At 33.8% G+C, this 19538-nt stretch overlaps 1 protein-coding gene across 1 annotated transcript in view; it reads right to left on the reverse strand.

The window, feature by feature from the left end:
- The window catches only part of LOC148940975 (head-specific guanylate cyclase-like), a 287023-nt gene that overhangs the window by 52497 nt on the left and 214988 nt on the right, over positions 1-19538 (reverse strand). The window contains exon 14 of the mRNA XM_089105123.1: positions 8568-8722. Within this exon, the coding sequence (XP_088961249.1) occupies positions 8568-8722 (155 nt within the window). The remainder of the gene's footprint in view (positions 1-8567; positions 8723-19538) is intronic.

Raw genomic sequence — 19538 nt, forward strand, 5'->3', positions numbered from 1 at the left:
TCACCGGACTTGAATAATTGAAACGAACTTTGCATATTAATTTTTTTTTTTTTTAAATGGCATTCTCGAAAGTTGTCTAAGTTTGTTTATGGAATTTTTTATTAGTAATAAATATACGTAACTTACTAATTAACTTACGTAACGACTTTCTATATTCGTATGTTTTTATTACGTATATTAGGGGGTTCACCCCCTAGTCAATATTTCGCTTTTTACACTAAAGTTCAAATTTTGTTCGAATTCTTTAAGGATGACCCCTTAATCACAAAGGCCGTTAATTATAATAAATATTTTTTTATGAAATGACAAAAAAAAACTTTAGCGTAAAGCACGAAGTATTGACTAGGGGCCGAACCCAATCATATACGGCCTACATAATGATTTCTGTTCGTTTTAAGTTTTGATGATGCTCCTTACTTTCGGTTTAAAAACCTGCTTTTTTTTCTGATCGTTTGTTTAAATAATGCTGGGAAATTTGGTGCCACATTCATAGCAATGTTCCTTCCCCAATGAAAACTTCCTCCATGGAAAGATCCTCCCATTTAACCCCTCCCCCCAACCACTACCAGGAAAAATACCCCTGAAAACGTCTGTATACTTCCTAATAACCAATAATATATGTAAACGTTGGGCAGAGTTCATAACTTGAAGCCCTTCCCCTGGGGACTGTGGGGGATTAAATCATCGTCAAAGACAAAGTTACTATATTTTCGACCATGCTGAACAAAATTGTTATCTCAAAATTTTTATCAGGTGACTTTGGTAAAAAGAATGAGCGTGGGAGGGGGCCTAGTTGCCCTCCATTTTTTGTCACTTAAAAAGGACACTAGAGCTTTTAATTTCCGTTCAAATGAGCCCTCCTAAGATATTATAGGACCAATGGGTTGATACGATTACCCCTTGCGGAAAATTCCACATTTTTGCAGATAGGAGCTTGAAACCTCAAAAGCAGGGTTCTCTGATATGCTGAATCTGATGGTGGGATGTTCCTTAAGGTTCTATGACATTTAGGGGGTGGTTCCCCCTTTCTTCGAAAATAAGGCACATTTTCCCAGGCACGTAACTTTTATTGGGTAAGACTAAACCTATATATTTAAAATCAGCATAAAAATCTGATTCTTTTGATGTACCTATTGGTATCAAAATTCCGTTTTTTAGAGTTTTGGTTACTAGTGAGCCGAGTCGCTCCTTACTTACAGTTAGTTACCACGAACTGTTTGATCAGTAGGTCAGGCCTTGGCAACGCGGGGGCCGCTTGAGGCCTTTGGTGATAATGGATGTGGTCCGCAGTGATATCAGGTCTTGCAAATCACATTCGGCCCGCTTTCATATATGAAATTGTAATATTACTTATGGAATAAGTAGTTCTATTATGAATGAGTTAAAATTGAAAAACAAGAATTTTTTCGTTTCCAGGGACAAATCTCTAGCATTTTAATTGGGGGGGGGGGGAGGGGTTCTTATCGATAGTCAAGGTGCATAGGATATATAATAATTTTTTCTCCAGACCATTGCGTGGGGCAACTGCCTTCCCCCCAAACGACACCCCTGTATGTTTCAACACATTAGGTTTGCAAAAAATCATCATGGTTATGCTCTTACTTCTTGTAATATTAGATCTATATCTTTCCTTTCCTTATCGCGAAAATAACAGTTCAAACAGGGATACATCCTTTTATTACACAGTGAAAAAACAATGACAAAAAATTCTGGATATTTCGATCACATATACAGTGACCGTTTTCAGCAGATATAGACCGTCATCAGACGGTCACTGTATACGTGATCGAAATATCCAAAAACAATTCTGTCATTGTTTTTTTAACCGTGTGATAAAAGGATTTATCCCTATTTGAACTGGTATTTGGGCGTCATGGAAAGGCAGTTTGGTCTTTGAAAATACCTACTCTTGCTTTATTTTTGTAAGCGACTTAATCCAACTTCTAAAATTACATCAGAGCTTTGAATTTGATGCAAGATGACTAAAATTGACTTTTTGGATGTCACCATAACTATAAAAGTTTTGGAAATTATGTTTTTAAGGATGACAACCACCACAGCCCTCAGGGCAAGGGTTGTAAGTTATGCCCTGGGGATATATAAGGTTTTTATAGAAAGCGTTGTCGTAGAAACTCTAAAAAGGGCTGATTCGATTGGAAATTGAAATGACTAGTGCCCTTTCTAATAGTCGAAAGTAATTGGAGGGCAAATAATCCCCCTCTCTCGCCCACCATTCCCCCAAACACATACAATCAAATTTTTTTGATAGGCACTTTTTTCTACGTAGTTAAAAGTTCTGGAAATTTTGTCTTTGTGGATGACAACCCCCCCCCCCAGCCCTCAGGTCAAGGGCCGTAAGTTATGTCTTGGGGGCATATGATATTTTTATGGAAAGAGTTGTCGTAAAAATCTCAAAAAGGGCTCATTCGATTTGAAATTGAAACGGGTAAAGGCCTTTTTAATAGTCGAAAGTGATTGAAGAGCAACTAACCCCCCTCTCACGCCCACCCTTTTCCCAGACACATCCAATCAAAATTTTGAGGTATTCATTTTGTTCAACGTAGTTGAAAGTTCTGGAAATCAGGTCTTTGAGGAATTAACTTTGTAGATGTCATTAAGAATAACAACATAAATATAAAAACCATTATAAGACATGCAAAATAGTAATAAATCTTACTAACGATATTTTAAAATCAGAACTTTTCTTATTGACATATCCCGTTGGAGGAAACAGAGGTAAGTGATTATAGCATCACAGTGTACAATTACAAAAAGTATAGCAGAGATTTCTTTTTTCGACTGGGACCACAACAGAACTTCCACTTTTGAATAAGATTAACGGACAATAAATGCTAAAAAAAATAGCAATTAATGAATTTGATGTTACAGACGATGGCTAAGATTTTATTCATAAAGTCACCATGGCTTTAAGATCAAGTTTGTAGATGTCATTAAGAATAATAAAATCAATAGAAGAACTATTATACGACATGCGAAATAATATTAAATCGTACTAACGGTATTATGAAACCTGACTGTTTTTCATAATGACATATCCTGCTGGAGGAAACATAGATGTGTGATTGGAGCCTCACAGTGTACAATTAAAAAAAAGATAGTGGAGAAACGTCTAGTCCCGACTAGGACCATAATAGAACTTCCACTTTGAAATAAACTGATGGAAAATAAATGCTAAAAAAGATAGAAAATCCGAATTTAGATTTTCACAGAAAATCAATAAGTGTTGAAATTTATTCTTATTTAAGGGTATAACTCTTAAGTGTCTTTTATGTAACTCAGGCATTAAAATTATTTTGGCTAATTCAATTACGGAAAATTCTTGGTAAAAATGGATATTTGCTTATGAGGAAAATATTTGAGTGTCAAATATTTGAGTATCTATTTGAGTATCTAAAGTTATTTGAGTTGAAATTGATATTATATTGAAAATTTCAATATAAATATTGAATAAATATTTGAGTATCTAAAGTTATTTGTGAAATAAATGAGTTTTTGGAGGTATTGAGAGCTCAGAGTGGTGCTCTGAGCACCAAATTAGTGCTATATCCAAATTAGTGCTACGGAAACCAAGTCACTCAAATTAGACGTGATTGGATTTAAAAAGGTAATGCTAGGTATCGAGAAGATGAACTGAATAAGTGGCCTCACTTGTCTATGTGGCACCGTTAACAAGGATTGTGGATCTAATATAGGCGTGGAAAGCAAAAAGATATGGCCATTTGAAGTTTTCCTTCAGTTGAAATAGGATTGGGAAAGGTGGAAAATAAGTTTTAGAACTAAGATTGCTGCTCTAGTAACCATGATAATGAAAGTGACTAAGCATGGATCTGAAACATAAGCTCTTCAAAAGGTGAGCAAGATATAAATAATTTCTGAGACCACTGGTTAATCATGATAAAACATAAAATCGTGAAGAAAGGAAGAAAACGGTGACAATAATCAACCAGTGTAAAAATTGAAAAATTATGCAAATATTTCGGTCAAGACCTCCGCTTGACTCTGCTCATTGCAGAATAAAACTGATAAAAATGTAAAAAACCAAACCTTAAACAAAACACAAAATAAATAGGATGACCCTTTCTGAATAACGGTGAAAGGGTAACTCCCTTTCACTCTTACTCAGACACGGTTTTCCAACGACTGGGACAAAACGTGGCCGCTATGAGGTTAAGTTTAACCCATCAATTGTAGAAATCGGAAATACGACCTCCTTGAGAAGTTAGATTAACCTGAGTTTGGTTCAATGCGTGTCGACAGCAGAAATTTTCTGAGAATAGTCTTAGGTACCTGTTTGGATGACCCAATTTCAAACAATAAGCTGTGCAAAAAATATTTTCCTATCCCATTTTCTAAAACTGAAGTAAAAAGATTGTCATGTTCTGTAAAGCCCCATATAAAACTGTGCTTTTGGGAAAGCTGAATGTGGTGATACGAAACGCATGACGTCCCCAAACGCGATGGGAAGAGGTGATAAAAGGTCTTTTGTTATCAAGTGACTCGGTGCCCCAATCAGTTATAAAAAGTCGTAATAGTTGTTATTAGGGGTAAACCAGCTCTTTAAAGAACGTTTTTTTCCTTTTCAATTTGGTAAATTTCTATCCAACTTTACGTTAAGAATAGACTATTTTAATTTGAACGTGCAATTGTCCATTAAGAGGAGTTGAAAGGAGCCCTTTCTTATATTTAGAACTTGGTGTTTCCCCTCAATGAATGAAAAAGCCAAGGGCGATAAATGTATTTACTTGTGTGCTAGCTAATAGCGAGAGAGTTCCAAGTAGTGTTACAAAAATACAGCATTAAGAACAAGCGGAACATCAAAACATTTATGTGAAATGAAACTAATAGAAGTCAACTGAAATTTTTGACAGTTAAAACAAAGTCAAACATAGTTTAAACAAAGTTTTAACGGTTGAGCAGCAAGTAGGCGCTTCTTGGCTATAATAGATGTTGAGTTTCCTGGAAACCTATATTTCTTGCTTCTAAGACATTAAGTTCCTTACTTATCCCTTTCTGAGAGATTGATATTGCTGAATATTTTGCTTTGTGGTGGAGAATATTAAAAAAAAACTAGCTTGTGTAAAAAAGATACTGCTGAGGAATTTGTTTTTTTTCCCAACGCTTGAATGCTTTCTTCACTTCAAAAGATTTTGGATTTTTCTCTTTACATTGCGTCTGTTTTCACACTAATAGCTTTCCCATGAAAAAAAGCATAAAACTTAAAGCATTCCGAACCAAAGATTTATTTCAGAAGTTTGTCCACATATATCCTCTTTTTGATTCTTCAATTTTATAATAGCTGTTTCCTTTTGAAGAAAAATGTCGTAATTGCTTCTAAAACACAGAGTTCCTTACCCATTCCTTCGTTAGATTTATAATGATTTTGGTTTCATTTTGTGAGGAAAAATTTAAAAAATACTATTTTTTGTAAAAGTGGTCCTGCTGATAGTTTTATTTTTTGAAAAGCTTGAATTTTGTTTTTGCTTGATACAAATTTTTGAACCCCGGTATTTTTCGTTTTACGTTTAACTACTGCTCTCTTCCAAATGTATCCCTATAGAGAAGTAAAAAAAAAACTCTGAAGTGTTTTGAACCAAACATGGATTCCTCTAGGTTTTTTTTATTAATCAACTTTTCTAACCAAATTAATTTGTTTTTTATGGGGCCACAAATTTCGGGAAAACATTTACGAAAACTTGAATTTGTTTTTACTTGAATTATCGAATCCCCATCATTTTTCTCTTTAAATTTAGATACTATTTTCTTCCAAGAGTAATCTCTACAGAAAAAGTCAAGGAAATTAAGGCAACATTTAAATTTTTTGTATTGGAAAAAATTGTGGACCTTCGTAATTTTTTGATTTGGGTTAAACTGCCACTTTCTTCCAGTAGCTTCCATTCAGAAAAGCCATAAAACACCTAAGTATTTCCAACCAAAAATACATTTATTCATTTATCCTATCATTTAGATTCTTCTTTGTTATAATAGATGTTCCCTTTTGAGGAAAATCTTTTATTGTTTCTGAAACATTGAGTTACTTACTTATTGAGTTCCTATCTTATACAAGTGAAACTTAGAATAATATTAAATTTTATCTAGAGGGGCTTCTCTTTTTCTTATGAAATATGTTTTAGTTCCAAAAATTTCGTGAATGCCTAGATGTGTCTCAGATTTGATTTTAATCACCAATTACTGGATTTGTAATTAAAGTTGGAAAAAAAAATTTTAAATCACGGAAAAACTGAAAATCTCTTAGACAAAAGTGACCCGACCCCTAATGATATGTTCAGCAGCATACTGAGTCTATGTTTCACGTTATTTTTTTTACTTAAAAGGTGTTCTCTGGAACTTAAGAAAAAATTACCAAGTATGGTAAAGAAATGATTCGACTGATGAATTTAAAGTTTGAGAGTGAAGTGAAGTAAGTGAAGTTTGAAAAAAAGATGTTAAATTGCAGAAAAACCTCAAAATCTCTTTTAAACAAAAGTGAAAAAAGACGTGTCTAGCATTATGTTCAGTCTATGTTACACATTATTTCTTTTTTAACTTAAAAGGTGTTTTCTGTGACTTAAAAAAAAAAGATGTTAAATTGTAGAAAACTTTAACTGGAAACCCCATTTTCCAAGGGAGGCGACATTAACCTGTCCAGACCATACAACCCTAAACACACCATCGGCTAAGAGCAATATTATTGAGTAAAAGAGGTTGTTAAAACTTGACAACAATGAAGGGGTTCCTGTTAAAATCAGTTTAAAGTATGTCAAGAGTGCAAAAAAGTACTGGATTCATTTTTAAGCTGCTTAGTCAATTCTGATCGTTTGCTTAAGTTTCAGGGACCAAGCAATATTCCTTCGTACATTTTAATGTTTAGTTTAAGATAAACCTAGCTATTTGTTTGATCTGGTCAACAATGAAGGGGTTGGTGTTAAAACCAGTTTAAAGTATGTTAGGGGTGCAAAAAAGGACTGGATTCATTTTTAAGTCAATGCTGAACATTTGCTTAAGTTTCAGGGACCATATAATATTCCTTCGTACATTTTAATGTTAAATTTAAGACAAGCCTAACTAATTGTTTAATCTTGTCAACAAGGAAGGGGTTGGTGTTAAAATCAGTTTAAAGTATGCCAAGAGTGCAAAAAAGTACTGGATTCATTTTTAAACTCCTAAGTCAATGCTGAACATTTTCTTAGTTTTAGGGGTCATACAATATTCCTTCGTACATTTTAATGTTCAGTTTAAGACTATTAGTGATTCAGCTTAGCTATTAGTGATTCTTTTAAGTTAACCAATGGTGATTATGTTTGTCAAAAATCAAAGCTTTGCTGATGTAGCATTGAGTTTTCTGATTTTCATTCAAGTAACTTTACAAGAAGAAAACTTTGAAGTTTGAGAACAGAAGGAAATGAAGAAAACAGAAGACAATTTTGAATCATAGACATTGAATCAAAGTCAGTCAATCTAAGATCATGAAAGTAATACTATTCGCTTTCTCAAACTGATGGGTTCAAGTTGACTTCCTGGTGGTCATGTCTTGTTTCAGGATTTACAGTCTTGACATCCAAGAGGGCAAGAGGAAAAATGGCCAGTGATTGGAAATCGAACCTGGGGATAGTTGGGGGTAATTACAGGAAAGGTAAAGTTGATTCAGCAGCGTTCCGTAGCCATTCCATAGATTATTTGATCGTTTACGGGATTAGGAGTTGGTCTACAGCCCATCCCTCCGCTCTTTTAACATAGGACATGGTGCTTACCATGTATCAGTGAATAAGAAATCTTTGAAATCTTCCTAGAAATTTTGTTTCTTACATATAAGATTTTTTTTACTTCTCCAAATTTTAATTTTGGATCTCAAGAGGGTCCTGAACCCTCTGGACCCTGGAAAATGTTGAAGTACTAGGACTCCTGGTACTTCAAGATTCTTCATTTATGATTTTAGTACTAGTTTGAAGAGCCTAGTTGAAGTACTAGTTTGTTTTTATTTAATTCGGAAGTTTTTGTTTGTTCTCAAAATTTGGGAATTATTAGCCATCTTTCAATAAAGGCTACCTTATATTTTGCATACAGTCGAAAAATATAAATCTAGATTTAGATTTAAATTTAGATTTACACAAATTTAAACTTAAAGCAACAGAGACATCAAAGTGAAACTCCTTCTTGCCCCAAGGACGTATCTTAAATTTATTCGTACGTGCTATTTTGATATTTTTCTTTTGTTTGTTTCAAAAGTATGAGGCTTTTAGGGAAATACCACATTATTGCCAGTGTTGCCCGTTCAATCGTTCAAATAAATACATGCTAATCATTAATTAAATTTATGTTAATTAAATCATTAATTAATTAAATTTGACATCACATTTCGTCCATAAAACATCAAACATTAACGATCAGTTAAACCCTAAGGACAGCTAAACCTTCAAACGACAGAATTACCTTCTTAAGGCGTTCAGCACCATATGTTTTAACTTATCTTTACTGGCTTTTCACCTCCATGTATTTTTATTAAATTTGGCGACTGCTACTGCTGAAAAAATGTACCAAAAATCACTTACTTGAAAGTCGCAGGACTTATATGCACTCTCCATGCTTCACTTGATGATTCAAACCTGGCGGCAAGTGCAACTGTGTGGCCAAACAAGCAGTATCGTGGCATCTGACGACCCACAACGCCAGCTATTACTGTCCCACTGTGAATGCCAACTCGCATCTGAAAAAAAACATAAGTGATTGATAGCACAAAATGAGTAGCATGCTTTAATTATTGAATTTCCAAGTCTTTAGGAAGTGCATTTTGAAGGGCTGTAAGTAAAGTCCTTTGGCAAGTGGTGAGAAATGTCTGAAAATTTAGAAAAAAGAATGTTTCACTTGGCTATTCAACCTTTATTTCAACTGCGTGGCCTAAAAAAATCAGGTCGTGGAAGTTGTTGACGCACAACACCAACCATTATAATATCTCACATTTAATTTCAGCTCTACAACTACTACTTCTAACAACTCACAGCAGTAACAAGCCGCCTGAGGTCAGCACAGCTACTAACACTCCTCTTCCATCCTAATCTATTCAAAGCCTCCCTCTTTACAACCTCTCGGGAACTTCCCATTTCCCTTAAATCTTTCTTAAGACATCCTCCCATCCCAGCCGCAGACGACCTGCCTTCCGTTTAGCCCTAGATGGTTGGCTAAAAAGGACAATCTTCGGCATTCTGTCATCTTTCATCCGCAGAATATGCCCTAGCCAGCTCACCTTTTCTCTTATCGTAGCCCTAGAAAGTGGGATTTAACCACACTTTTCGTAGAGCCTACTGTTTGAAATATGGTCAGTCAGCTTGGTACCCCAAAACAATCCGTATTGAATTCCTCTGGAAAACATCTAGCAAATCTTCGTCCGTTTTTTATAGAGCCTATGCTTCAGAACCATATTTGACCACTGTCATCACTGCAGCTTCCAATATTGTAATCTTGGTTCACATACTTATCTTCCTATTCTTCCTAGCTTTTTTTAACTGTGAAAAAACACCCTGCGCCCTGGCTTTTCTACTTTTAACATCTTCACTGCTCCCACCGTCTTTACTAATAATACTACCCAGGTAAGTGAAGGTATTCACTTGATCAATCTTTTCGTTACCAAACGTCACCTTTTCATCTTCACTTACTCCTAGCCTAAGTGACTTAGTCTTCTTAACATTAATTTTCAAACCTATTCTAGCACCCTGAACTCACAAATCCTCTAAAAGTTCATTCGTTTTGCTCACACTTTCATCTAGGATGCTTAAATCACCTCTGTAAAATTCACTAGTAGTAATATATAGCTCAAAAATTATAAATATGGTGTAAACGTTTTGAGTTTTGAGGTCTTATATCTCTTTGGCTGAGTGCAAAGGCGAATGCTAAAATTCATACAAATTTATAATATGTACTACTAAGGGGTTCTAAGTAGGGTCCTTGGACCCCAGAACTAAAGTCGTTGTCCAATCATTTCGGTTAATAAAACTTGGTAGCTAGTGTGACTCTAGGCCAAACAAACATTGTGTTAGCATTTAAGAACCTAAAACGCAAGCTACTACTGTCCCACTGTGATTGCAGACTGAGACCTATAGAAGCTAATATTGTTAGCTCATAGATATGAAGTGTGCTGAAAATAAGTCACCTTCATGCTTTGAGTACGTATATACCTTGATAAAGTGAGTAGATATATGCAAGGACTTAAAATCTGCATTATTGAAGGGTTCTAAGTAGGGTCTTTGAGCCCCAGACGTAAAGCACTGTAAAAAATCTTGAACTAAATACTTCACTGGATAATTCGAACTTGTTAGCTAATGGATCAGTGTGGCCCGATAAAGAGAATCATGGGAGCTGACGGACAATAACCCTAGCTATTACTGTCTGAATGTGAATGCCAACTCATATCAACAAATGTCAATGTTAGAGTTTGATAGCTTAAAGATGCACTCAAATTATTTTATTATCAAATTTGAGTGACATAAACCGCTTAATATAATACGAGGATTCATGCATTGATTGAAAAATACATTGGAGGGCCCTAAGTAAGATCATTGAGAATAACCTTTGACGGCGTGCAACACCATCTATTGCTGCCTCACTGCGATTGCCGACACCTATCTGCTAAAATCAGTATTAATGTTTGATTTAATTTTGATTAAGGGCCCTTGAGCCCTTCTTTTGAATTAAAGTAAAGTGTGTATATATATATGTGTATATATATATACATATATAAACATATATATATATATATATATATATATATATATATATATATATATATATATATATATATATATATATATATATATATATATATATATATATATATATATATATATATATATATATATATATATATATATATATATATATATATATATATATATATATATATATATATATATATATATATATATATATATATATATATATATATATATATATATATATATATATATATATATATATATATATATATATATATATATATATATATATATATATATATATATATAAATTTTCCGATGTTCCAGTTTTTCCGCTTTTCTCGCAATCAGAACCAGTAGATACGCGATAAGAAACGGTTTTATCAGTATGTAAGACGGTTTGATGATTGAACTCACATAAATCGTCAAGAAAAGTAATGACAACCCTCAAAAGGGTCTCAAAATGGTATATTATGTATAAAGGCGATTCAACCCTCCCTGATGGCCTCTCTGATTATAGAATTTCAATTTAAGCGAAAGTTAAATTTCCTCAATTGAATTCAAAATCTGGCAAGATCACCCATGTTATTTACTTCTATTCACTGTGTTTAAAGCTGAGGTACATGGATTCCTTTTTGTTGCCGCTGCAACTTCAGAGTAACGGTCCTAATAAACCATTGATACTCGTTACAATCAATTGTGTTTCTCTGGTTTTGCTCAATAAGAAGCTCGTAATCCACTTTTTAGTACATTATTTCCTAGGGAATGTGAGACCATGCTGCTAAGCAACAGATGCCAGTTATATTCGCAAATTGCCCATTTTCAATAGTAAATCTCAGTATACATGAGATTCTCTCCGTCTGTGGCACTGGACTGTAAAATGTGATACTGGAGGTGTGGAGCTGAAGTTGTAGATTCAAAATTACAACCGGCATTAATATAAAAACTGACTGGAGGCATTTTCAGCCTGAACACATTATCTGAGACGTATTTTAAGTTTAACTCAATTATAATTCCATTGACAGCATTTTTTGTAGAGTCACTAAAGGATATAGGAACGTGAGAAAATGTTTCATACTCGATTATAAATCTCAAATTGTTCTTTTTAATAAAAAAACATATATTTTTGGATAGGTACGAAATCTTTTTAGTCTCAGCTTATCCGAGACTTAGATTGCGCTCACCCAAGATACAGTTTATTACGATCTGCAAATGGTTTATTGCTAAGAAACAAGAATCCTGTTATATCCATTGCTGGTCCATCTTTGTTAATAGCTCCTTGGATTTAGCAGATTGCTCCTCCATATTTTATCATATAAAAAGATATAGACATAGATGCAAATCTCTCAGAGAGAGACAAATTACTTTTCGTATTTTGTGATATAAATAGATATTGACGTCGATGCGAATCTCACATAAAGAGAAAAATAAGGATCATACATCTTTCGAAGAAGAAAAACGTTTTCCACAAGCCCATAAACTCCTCTACAATAAATAAGAATATGAAGAATGAGAAACATGTGCAAACAAAAAAATTCAAAATAAATATTAGTTTTGCGACACATCGGAATCTAAATATCTGTTAATGGGAATGTTATCACAACGAAGCAGGAGCTAACTTTAAAGACAGATATGGTGTCTTATTGCAATTGTTTTTTTTGGGAATTTCCAAGGATAGCATGAAAACTGTCTAAAGTGGTGTCAATTTCAAACAAAAAACTGCACCATTGAATTCAGCATTGTCAAAAATTGCAGCATCCCTCTTATCTTGAACAACAAGAAAAATCACTTTTTTGCATAAGTTGCACTTAAGGCCGTATCTAGGACTTTGTTTTTTGAGGGGGCATGTTTTACACAACGGGGTGGAGGGGTTAGAAAAAGCGCTTAAGAAATGTGTTTATATCCATTTTGTTACGTTTTTGCGAACCAGACAAACATTTGTTGAAATCCTCTTCAACACTAAATAATAAGAAAATAAGATACATGGGTAAATAAAAAATGTTGAAAAAATGAATATTAGATCCACGATACTTTGGGGTCTTCAGATTTATCGACGTGGACGTTATTAGATAGACACAAAAGGTAAGAAAAAAGACAGATATTGGGTCTTCCAACTTTGAAGTATTTTGGCGCAAAATTCTCATGTCGTGAAAAATTCCTGTCGCATCGCCTTCACACAGTTCATATTTTCAAAGTTATTCTACGGATAAGAAAATATTTACATCGATAACGATGTCTCATAAATGAATAAGTAAGGAGCTTAATATTTTAAAACCATTGAAAATTATATAGCTACAAAGAGAAACACCAATTATGATAATAAATAATCAAATACGCGAAATAAGTAAGAAATTAGTAAAAAGGAATATTTGGCTCAGAATAATTTAGAGTGTTAAAATATTTCGGTAAAGATGAAAGTGATCGCTGCAATCAAGAGAAAAATCCTTGGGGGTTCAAGTTTTTTTAAAAGTAAAATACATTCGAGTATTTGTAAAAAAAAAGACTTCCCACCAGCAACTCCATTAGTCAAGATAAAATTTTCAAAATCTTTCCACATTAAACATCGGGATCAATCTTTCACGAAGGAATAAGCAAGGAAGGCAATGTTTTAGATACAATAAAAACATTTTCCTCAAGAGGGAACATTAATTATAACAACGAAAAATCTAAGTGATAAGAGAAATAAAGAAATCCATTTTTGATGGAGTTCTTCAGAGTTTTAGGATTTTCTGTTGGGAAACTATTGAATAAAAGCGGTAGTTAAACCCAAAGAGAAAAATATCGAAAGTCCATAATTAAAAAAAAATTCAACAGTTCCAAAAAAGCCAAATTCTCAAATTTTGGCTGATTTTTTGGGCATTAATGAGATTTTCTTAGGGGGGGGGGCAGAAACTAGATAAATAAAAATAAAGAAATTCATTTTGGCATTGAAATAGTTCAGAGTTTCTGACTTTTCTGTAGGGACAATATTGGCAGAAACCGGCAGTTAAACGCAGAAGTCCCGGGGGTGCAATTTTTTTCAACCGGAAAAAATTCAGATTGTGCCAAAACTTTTTGCCAAAAAAAATTGTTTGCACATAAATCGTTATTTTTTTTAATTAAAGGAATCAATTTTTGGTTTGAAATATTTCAGTTTATGACTTTTCTGTAGTGATAGCCTACTATCGGAAGAAGACAGTAGTCAAGCGCAGAGATAAATATCATCGAGATCCAAAATTTTTAAAAACAAAAACAAAATTCAAGCGTCTGTAAATTTTCCCCAAAATTTTGCCCATTTTTTGTTAAAAATAAAAACAAACAAATTTATTTGGCTAAAAAAAGATAGAGCAAAACGTTCGAGAAATCAAAATTTCGCTCAAAATGCTTCAGAGTGTTATAACTTTTCTTGTATGGATACTATTGAAAGAAAGCAGCAGTTAAACGTCCCAGGGGTCAAAAACTTGTTTCGGGCAGAAACAAAATTAAGTTTTTTGGAAAAAAAGCTTTCAACAGGAACCCTTTTATACAAAATAGCTTTTTTCGATATTTACCCGCATCAAATGAAATAGAATTCGGTGCAAATATCTAATGAAATAATGAGTAAGGAACTCAATGTTTTAGAAGCAATAAAGAAATTTGTCCTCAAAAAGAGAAAGCTGCTGTAACAATGAAGAATCAAACAGACACGATAAGCGGAAAATATTCGGAAATCGTTTTGGTTCGGAATACTTCGGATTCTTATTATGTTCGATCAGGAGGCTATCAGCTGAAAACAAAAGCAACGTGAAGAGAAAGATCCTTGGTCGTCAAGAATATTTTGAAGTAAAGAAAGCGTTTGTAAAGGAAACCTAAATTACTGAGTAGCAGCTTCTTTACACAAGCTGTTTTTTTTTATAATTTCCACCACAAAGCGAGATACTCATCGATATTAATCTCTCAGAAAAGGATAGGTAGGGAACGTAATGTCTTAGAAGCAAGAAAAATAGTTTTCGAGAAAATTAAAGATCTATTATAGCCATGAAAGATCCAAAACATGAAACAAACAAAGCATTGGATAAAAAAGAGAAAATATATAAATAACTAAAAAACTAAAATAAGCGGGGGTGATTTTTAAATACTTGAATAAACGAAGGAAAATGACAAAAACGGATATTTCGGCAAGAACTTCCACCAAGATGTCCTCAAAAAAAAAAAAAAAAAAAAAATCGGAAGGAGTTTTACAAAAGGATTTTTTTCAGGGAGGGGGGGTACACAAAAAAAACTAAAAAACGCATATAAATTTGTCTATAATCAATTTTGTTACGTTTTACGAGTCGGAAAAACATTTCGGGGGGGGGGGTCAACACTCCTAACCCCTTGGATACGGCCTTGAAACTACTCTTTTGAAGTTAACGCTGAAAAAGAAGAAGAAATACCGAAACAACACAAAAAAACAAGCCAGAACCAAGGAAATACTTTCAAAAAATAGATTGGGCAACAATTCTATTCCTAGCGTTTGTCATGGCTTGTCTACTGGCCTGATCTATATTAAATACGATCAAAGGATCTTGGTTTGAAATTAGAAAGAATATTTCTTGATTCTCTTTGTTTTAAGTTACCGCAATTATCGTTTGCTTTAAGTTATTAGATATTAGAGAAACATTATATAAGAGACAGATATAAGAGATAAAAGAGAAACAGATATAAACGGATATAAGAGAAACATTCCCAGCATCTTTACGCAAAGTGAGATCTTTATTTATGTATTTTTAAATTTCAGTTATCTCCCTTAGAAGTTGTAGTAAACCCCCTTACAAAAATATCTGTTTTTGTGTTTTCACTTCGTCTGTTCAACTGGCTGAAAATCACCCTAGTTTTTTTTTAAATATTTTTTATTTATTTTATCGTTTTTTATCACACTTCAGGTGGAGCTGGTATGGTCTTAGAACATATATATTTAGTGAAAAATTAGCACAAAAGAAGTTTTTGATTTAAAAGTCTTTTGTTTTTTTCTACTGGAAGGCTATTAAAAGAAAACAGGAATCAAACATAAAGAGGGAATTTTTAGGGGTCCAAAATCTAAAAAAGTAAATGCCTAATTTAAGTGTTAGGAAAATAGTTAAAAACTCAGCAGCAACTCCTAGACACGAGCTGTTTTTCAATGTTTTCCCGCACAAAATAAGGTAAACACCAATCTTTCTCAAAGGGATAGGTAAGGAGATCAGTATTTTAAAAGCAATAAAAATAAATACTTTCAAAATGATGCATCTATTGTAACAATATATATCAACAAAGATAAAAAAAATGTTAAATTAGCGAAGCCACTTTTACGCTCAAATTACTTCGTAGTTTTAAGATTTATTATCTTGACGTTATTATACTTGTTATTGACTATAATAAGGCGACGTTATACTTGTATAACGTCACGTTATAATATTGTATATACACGTTATATGTTATAATATTGTATATACTGACGTTATACAATGTTATAACGTTATATATTGACTATATACTTCTGACATTATTGACGTTATTATACTATATACTCGACGTTATTAGAAGGATATAAGAGCTATGTCAATAAACAATTTGTTTTTGATGTTTCGAAAGACCAAAATTAGGGATATTGATATCGATTTTCACAAAGGATCCAGGAAAAATTTGAATGTTTTATACCAAATAAAAATAATTTTTCTCAAAAGGAAACATTTACTATAGCAAAAACAAAAATATATATTTGGGGTCTAAATATTAAATGCTACTAAATACGTGCCAAAAAAAAGTGAAAATCTGAGTTTTCGAAATGGCTATCTGGAAACTTATTAATAGCATTTTTCTTTAAAAAACAAAAAAATACAAGAAAAATCTCAAAGGAAAAAGAGTTCCATATGCAGCTAGGCAGTTTTTGGGCAGTTTTGGGCAGTAGGAACAAAACCGAATTTTTGTTAAAAAAAAACGAAAAAAACGTACATTCCTACTCAAAAAGGTAATACAGATCGATATCAATCTATCACAAAGAATAAGTAAGAGACTCAGTTTTTATTAGCAAAAAAACTCTTCTCAAAAGGGAAACAAATATTACATTAGTGAGCAAACCAAAAAATAATATTGGCAAAAACAAATTGTTCGTTTAAAAGCGAACGAAACGTACTTTCCTACACAAAAGGCAATGCAGATTTTATATTGATCTATCACAAAGAATAAGTGAGCGATTCAGGATTTTATTATCAAAAATACCTCTTCTTGAAAGGAAGACAAATATTATATTAGTGAGCAAAACAAAAATAAATATTAGCAAAAAGGAATTGTTTGATGAAAAACGAACGAAACGTACCTTCCTACACAAAAGGAAATGCAGATCTATATCGACATATCACAAAGAATAAGTAAGAGACTCAGAGTTTCATTATCGAAAAATACCCCTTCTCGAAATAAAAAAAAAATATTGTATTTGTGAGAAAACCAAAGAGAAATCATCGGCAGCGCAATGGCGCTACCTAAGTAAAGAGCGATGTTGGCACAATGTAGTATTATTTTTTTGTTTTCTTTTTCCATACCAGGGCACTTCATATCGAAGGAGTTGTCGTAGAAACTTTGAAAAGGACTCATTTGATTGGAAATTAGAGTGGCTAGTTCCCTTTTTAATAGTCCAAATTGATTGGAGGGCAACTAGCCCCCCCCCCCCCTCTTGTCCATCATTCCTTGAAACACATCCAATCAAAATTTTGAGATAGCCATTTTGTTCAGCGTAGTTGATTTCCAGATAGAAGTTATGTTTTGAAGAGGTCACTCACCCACAACTCTCAGGGCAAGGGTTTTAAGTTATGCCCTGGGGGCATATAAGAACGATGTTGGCACAATGTATTATTTATTTTCTTTTCCCTTAAGACTAGGGCACTTCGTATCGAAGAAGTTGTCGTAGAAACTTTGATAAGGGCTCATTCAATTAGAAATTGGAGTGGCTTGTGTCCTTTTTATTATTCGAAAGCGATTGGAAGGCAACTAACACCCCTTCCACGCCCACCATTTCCCGAAAATCATCCAATTAAAATTTTGAGATATTAATTGTTCAGCGTAGTTGATTTTCAGATATAAAATATGTTTTTGAGGAGGTCACTCCCCCAAAACCCCCAGGGCAAGGGTTGTTGAATTATGCCCTTGGGGCATATAAGGTTTTTATAGAAGGTGTTGTCGTAGAAACTTCAAAAAAGGCTCATTTAATTGGAAATTCAAAGGGCGAGTGCTCTTTTTAACAGTCGAAAGTGATTGGAGGGTGACTAACTCTCCTCTCACACCCACCTTTTCCCTAAACACATCAAACCAAAATATTCAACGTAGTTTTAAGTTCCAGAAATTAGGTCTTTGAGGATGACAACCCCCCCCCCACAGTCCTCAGTGCAAGGGGTGTCAGTTATGCCCTGGGGGCATATAAGGTTTTTATACAAAGCATAGTCGTAAAAACTTTAAAAGGGGCTCATTCTGCAACTAACACCCCTTCCACGCCCACAATTTCCCCAAACACATCCAATCAAAATTTTTAGATAGCTATTTTGTTCCACGCACTTTAAAGTTCAGGAAATTATACCTTTGAGTAGGACACTCCCCCCACAGTCTTCAAGGCAAAGGATATAAGTTATGCCCTGGGGGCATATAAGGTTTTTATTGAAGTCTTTATCTTAGATACTTGAAAAAGGGCTCTTTCGATTGGAAATTCAAAGGGCTAGTGCCCTTTTTAATAGTTGACAGTGATTTGAGTGCAACTAACCCCCCTATCACGCCTAAATTTTCCCCAAACACATCTAATCAAATTTTTTTGATAGCTATTTTGTTAAACGTAGTTGAAAGTTTTGGAAATTAGGTCTTTAAGGATGACAACCCCTCCCTCCGACAGCCCTCAGAGCAAGGGTTGTAAGTAAAGTCCTGGGGGAATGTATGGTTTTTATTGAAAGCGTTGTCGTAGAAGCTTCAAAAGGGCTCATTCAATTGAAAATTGAAAGGGCTAGTGTATTTTTTAATAGTAGAAAACGAATTGGAGAGAGACTAACGCTCCTCTCACGCCACCATTTTCCCAAACACATCCAATCAAAATTTAGAGATATTGATTTTTTTCAACGTAGTTGAAAGTTCTTGAAATTAGGTCTTTTAGGAAGATTACCCCCTCAGAGCCCTCAATCCAAGGGCTGTAAGTTATGCCCTGGAAGCATATAAAGGTTTATATAGAAAGCTGTTGTAGAATTTTCAAAAAGGGCTCATTTGATTGGAAATTTAAATTGCCCTTTTTAATATTCGAAAGTGATCGGAGAGTAATTAACCCCCCTCTCACGCCCACCATTTCCCCAAAAACACTAAATCTAAGTTTAGAGATAGCCATTTTGTTCAACGTAGATGAAAGTTCTGGAAATTATGTATTTAAGAATGAAAAACTCCCCAGAGCCCCCAGGGTAAAGTTTGTAAGTTATGCCCTGGGGGCATATAAGGTTTGTATTGATAAAGTTGTCGTAAAACTTCAAAACGGCTCATTCAATTGGAAATTGAGAGGGCTAGTGCCCTTTTTAATAGTCGAAAGTGATTGGAGGGTAATTAAACCCCCCTCTCACGCCACCATTACTCCAACACATCCAATAAAAACTTTTAGATAGCCATCTTGTTCAACGTAGTAGAAAGTTCTGGAATAGTTCTTTGAGAGTAACAACCCCCCCCAGCTCTCAGGGCAAGGGTTGCAAGTTATGGATTGGGGACCTATAAGGTTTTTATTTAAAGTTTTGTCGTAGAAACTTCAAAAGGGCTCATTTGATTGGAAATTGAAAGGGTTAGTGCCATTTGTAATAATTGAAAGGGATTGGAGAGTGACTA

Source organism: Artemia sp. Qi Xiang Cuo, chromosome 19, assembly GCF_049724085.1.
Source record: "Artemia sp. Qi Xiang Cuo chromosome 19, ASM4972408v1, whole genome shotgun sequence".
NCBI lineage: Eukaryota > Metazoa > Arthropoda > Branchiopoda > Anostraca > Artemiidae > Artemia > Artemia sp. Qi Xiang Cuo.